The sequence below is a fragment of the Eriocheir sinensis genome, chromosome 13 (genome assembly GCF_024679095.1).
Source record: "Eriocheir sinensis breed Jianghai 21 chromosome 13, ASM2467909v1, whole genome shotgun sequence".
In the NCBI taxonomy this organism is placed as follows: Eukaryota; Metazoa; Arthropoda; class Malacostraca; order Decapoda; family Varunidae; genus Eriocheir; species Eriocheir sinensis.
The window spans coordinates 22331055-22336054 of record NC_066521.1 but is presented as its reverse complement, the minus strand read 5'-3'; the positions used below and the strand labels follow the sequence as shown (position 1 = coordinate 22336054).

The 5000-nt window shown below is 58.5% G+C and overlaps 1 protein-coding gene across 12 annotated transcripts in view; it reads left to right on the top strand.

The window, feature by feature from the left end:
• Nucleotides 1-5000, top strand: part of LOC126998202 (G protein-activated inward rectifier potassium channel 2-like) — a 77579-nt gene that overhangs the window by 50446 nt on the left and 22133 nt on the right. The window contains exon 1 of one of the 12 annotated variants that reach the window (XM_050859668.1): nucleotides 2832-3821. The exons of the other annotated variants lie outside the window; for them this stretch is intronic. Within the exon in view, the coding sequence (XP_050715625.1) occupies nucleotides 3427-3821 (395 nt within the window). The 5' untranslated portion in view covers nucleotides 2832-3426. Of the gene's footprint in view, nucleotides 1-2831; nucleotides 3822-5000 lie in introns of those variants that run through there. 12 annotated transcript variants of the gene reach the window in all.

The following is a 5000-nucleotide window of genomic DNA, read 5'->3' as shown; positions in this document are numbered from 1 at the left end:
AAAGGAATGTAGGAAGGAAGAAAAGAAAGAAGGAAAAACAGAGCAAAACAAAGGTATAGATTTGAATAGCTATACAGTCTTGGAGGAAGGAAAGAAGGAAGAACGAAAGAGCAAGGCAAAGGTTCAGGCAGGTGAGCGTGAGGTGAGGGCGGCCACACCTTGCTTGGTACACCTGCATGATTGGCTGATTGGCGGACCTTACGTGGAAACAACCAGGTGGAGCGCGTGTCCCTCACCGATGCCTTACGTGTCTTGGTCTGTGTGTGTCTGTGTCTGTGTGTGTGTGTGTGTGTGTGTGTGTGTGTGTGTGTGTGTGTGTGTGTGTGTTTCTGTCTGTCTGTCTCTCTCTTTCTCTTTCCCTCTCTGCCTCCCTTCCTCTCTTCCTTCCTCTCTCTCTCTCTCTCTCTCTCTCTCTCTCTCTCTCTCACACACACACACACACACACACACACACACACACACACCAGCCCAGACGAGACTCAGACACAAAAAGACTCCCGAAAAAGCCTAGACGCGTTGTGATTGGCTCCTCGTTTCACCTCCTCGGTTATAATTGGCTCTCGTAAAGCATCTCGCCACGCCTCCCACCAATCAGCTCCGGCCTCGCTATCGTACCTTCAAGAGCTGTCGTAACTATAATTATTGGGAAGCTCAGACGCACTACGAGACTGGAGGAGGAGGAGGAGGCGCTCAAGGAAGATGGGTTGTTAAGTATATGTGTGATGGGAGAGAGGGAGGAGGAAAAAGAAGGAGGAGGAGGAGGAGGAGGGCTCAAGGAAGATGGGGTGTTAAGTGTATGTGTGATGGGAGAGAGGAAGGAGGAAAAAGGAGGAGGAAGAGGAGGAGAGGAGGGGGGATAAAATGGGGTGTAAAATGTAGCTTCAGTGTGATAAGAGAGGTGGTGAAGGGAGGAAGGGGAGGGAAAGAGGAGGGAGGGGAGAAGAGGAGGGAGGGGAGAAGAGGAGGGGGGGTGAAAGATGGGGTTTTAAGAGGAGGTTGAAAGAGAAGGGGGGAGAGGGAAGGATGGAGAGGAGAGAGAGAGGTTAAAAAGATGAAGATAGGTTTTAAGAGAAGACTAAGAGAGAAGGGGGAGAGGAAGAGAAGGGGAGGATAGAGAGAGAGAGAGGTTTAAATATATGAAGATAGGTTTTAAGAGGAGATTGAGAGAGAAGAGAGGATAGGGAGGGAAGGGGAGGAAAGAGAGAGGCTTAAAAAGATGAAGATAGGTTTTTGAGAGGTTGTGAAAAGAGAAAGAGTGAGGTGAAGGGGGAGATGGGGAGGGAAGGAGAAGGGGAGGGAAGGGGAGAGATGGGCTGTAAGGAGGTGATGCGACAGAGGTTTAAAAAGATGAAGATGATTATTTAAGAGGTGAAGAGGGGAGAAAGGGGTGGGGAAGAGGGGAGGAAGAAGGGGAGGGAAGGGGAGAGATGGGGTGTAAAAAGGTGATGGGACAGGAGAGGTTTAATTAGGTGGAGATGGGATTCTGAGTGGTGGTTGAGAGGGAAAGGGAGAGGAGAAGGGGAAAGGAAGGGGAAGAAGGGAAGGGAGGATAGACAAGGGAAGGGAGAGGAATGGAAAGAAGGGAAGGGAAGATGGATTCAAGGATAAGGTAAGGGAAGGAAAGGGAGGGGAAGGGAAAGAAGGGAAGGGAAGATGGATTCAAGGGTAAGGTAAGGGAAGGGAAGGGAGGGGAAGGGAAAGAAGGGAAGGGAGGATAGACTCAATTAAGGGTAAGGTAAGGGAGAGAAAAGGAAAGGAGGGAAAATGACGCAGCGATTAATTAAGAAAAAGGGGAGGAGAGAGAAAGAGAAGAGCAGAAGGGAGAGAAGGGAGAGAGGGGAAAAGGGAGAAGGGAGGGGGAGTAACGCAGTGAGTAAGAGAAGTAGGGAAGGAGAGGAAACGGAGAGAAGGGAGAGGGGAAAAGGGAGAAGGAAGGGAGGAAGAGAGAGGGGAGGGGAAGAGTGTATCATAGCTGAGTCAGAGGGGAAGGAGGAGAGAGAGGAGGAGGGGAAGAGGAGGAGGAGGAGAAGGAGGAGGAGTAACTTGAGAGGGGTGCGTAGGAAAGGGGAGAGATAAGAGGAAACTAAGAGGGTAGGGTTGAAGGGGAGGAAGGGGGGTTGTAAGGGGAATGTAGGGGATGGGAGGGGAGAGAAGGGGAGGAGGGGAGGAGAGAGAGGAGGAAAAAAAAAGGGGGAGGAAAAATCTTGGAAGTTCTGCGTCATTGGGAAAGAAATAAGACAACCCATGTGTTTTAAGGTTACACACACACACACACACACACACACACACACACACACACACACACACACACACACACGAACATGTCCTCACCATCATATCAGCGAGGTGTGTGTGTGTGTGTGTGTGTATTGATCGAGTAAGTGAGTGTGTGTGTGTGTGTGTGTGTGTGTGTGTGTGTGTGTGTGTGTGTGTGTGTGTGTGTGTGTGTGTGTGTGTGTGTTCTCCCCTTCGTTCACTACCCCTCATACTGTCTCCTCCTCCTCCTCCTCCTCCTCCTCCTCCTCTTCCTCCTCCTCCTCCCTTCATTCAAGTCTTCGATGAGTCACCATGAATCGTTATTTCCCTTCCTATATGTACTCTCTCTCTCTCTCTTAAGGAATGGGAACAGAAGGTAATTAATAGCTGATGATTATGATGATGGAGGGAAGGCACGCCATCATCTACGGGCCTAAGGACGGGTCTTTCTTTCCTCTCTTCCTCCATCTCTCTTCCTCCTCCTCTGTCTCTTCCTCCTGTACTACGACGGTTAATGGGCCCCCCCCGCTCTCTCTCTCTCTCTCTCTCTCTCTCTCTGCCATGTGCTCCGTGTTTCCCGCCACGAGTGTATTGAGGTGTATTTTGGGTGTAGTGAGGCCGTCGTCCCCTTCCCTGTGTTCCCGCTCACCGTTTACAAGTTGGTGCTCGCAGTGCACTTTATCGCCGCTTTTCCCTGCCGCTCCCCCTCTGCTCCCCCCAAGAGTGGTGAGTCACGGGTCTCCCCTCGCCTCGCCCTTCACCACACAGCTAGTAGTGGCCGCGGATTGTGTGCGTGTGTGTGTGCGTTTGAGACTGTGTGTGATCCTGCTCGTGTAACGGCGAGGGAAGTGCTGTGTCGTGTAGGACCCCGTGCAGTGTTGTGCAGCGGCCCAGTGTGCCTTGTGTGAGGGCGAGGCGCTTTCCCGGCACGCCATGCCGCCCGTCCCCTGAGGGGGAGCAGTGAGCGTGGCCGGCACGAGCGGGGCCCAGCAGCCGCCGCGGCACGTGGCGCCCAGCCGAGCCTCGAGCGTTCGCAAGGTGCTGCTGCTCGGCGGCCAGCCGCGGGGGCGTCACGGCGCCCAGGCCAGGAAGCGGCCCCGAAGCATTGTTTGGGCGGTGCTGGCGGCCCCTCACGAGCGGCCAGTGTCAACAGCAGCAGCTGGCGGCCAGATGCGGCGCGGCAGGAAACAGCGGGCGGCCGCGGCGGCGGCGGCGGCGGCGGGGTGCAGCGGGGGCGAGGTGGCCACGGTGGTGCGGCTGCGGGGGGAGGGCAGCGCCTGGGACTGTGTGGCGGCAGACCCTCAGCGGCGGAGGAGCAGCAGCGCGACCTCGGACACGGGGCTCCTCACGCCCTGCGGCCACCGGGACCCCACCCCCGCCACCTGGAGGTTCTCCGTCCCCCTGTCGCCCGGCAGGCTGCCCCTCGCCCTCACCAGGACAAGCCCCGAGCATATATTTGGCGGGGCGCAAGAAGCCTTCGGCGCGAGGAAAGGAGAGCCCCGGGGCGGCACCGAGCCGGGCCTGTTCCGGCGGCTGGCGCTCAGGATGAAGGAGTTGTGCCTCAAGTAAGTCTGGCGCACCTGTACGCCGGCCCGCTGCAGGGCCTCCACTGGGTTAGGGAGACTGCCGGAAGGGAGGGAGGGAGGGAGGGGGTGCAGTAGAGCAGGGAGAGGTGTTTGGCCGCGTCCGCCGCCCAGGACACGTGTCACTGCGGGGCGGCCTGGGGACGTTAGGACAGACTCTGGGTGGTGCAGTGCCTTTGTCTGGGAGTGACGGCCGGCCAGCCCAGCCGGCGGGCACACACGGCGGGTCTTTGGCCCAGCAAAGGTGGTGGCATGAGGCGGCTCGAGGCGGTGGTGGGCGCGAGGCAAGCTTAAAGAGGCTGGTGGCACGTGGGGCGCGTGGCACCGAGACGCCGCTGCGACGGGCAGCTGTGAACACCCGCAGGTGGGCGGCGGGCGCGTGCGGGGCAGCTGCCTGGCCTTGGCGGGCAGCGTGCGTGGTGCCCGGCGTGGCGACGCTGGAACCAAGATGCGCTGCCCCGAGCCTGCCGAGGCCTATCTTGGCTGTGGCGGGGCGGGGGCGGGGCGGCTCCAGGGGCGCCAGGCTGCCTCCCTTGAATATTGCAAAGCGTTAAAGGTGTTCTTGTGTTGCCTCGCGGCGGCGGAGGGTCAGCCGCCGCTTCCTTTGCCCCGCCGCCACGCCGCGTCGCCACAGGAGGCCGCGGCTGGACCGGTACGAGTGCTCGTACCCCACGACGGACTCAGAAAAGGAAAGGTACCCTGGCAGAGGGGCAGCGCGGCCTCCCGTGGCGGCGGTTGGGCGTGGCGCCGCGGGTCAAGGTGCTGGGGCGGCACACACGAGCAGAGTCGTCGCCGCAGAGTAGCCACCTGAAGGCCGCCAGAAGTGAGGCTCGGCACATCTGGTTCTCGGCACACCTGGGCGCCCACGCGCGGGCTGCCTCAGCCCTGGCGACGCTAGGACGCGTGGTAACACCACCACCAGTACCGCTGACCCGTGCCCGTCACAACCCGGGCAAGGAAGGAAAAAACAGGCCGGGAAATGCCTTTGATACATTAATTAGCTTGACACAGCCATGCGTCTTGGCGCTGCGGCCTGACGAATCTTGGGCGGTAAACATTTATAAAACTGTCGATCGAGCAGGGCGGCGCACGGCGGGCGGACGTTGGCGACAGAGGACGCTGGGCGGCGGGCGGCATAAACTCTATCAGGTGACGGCGGGG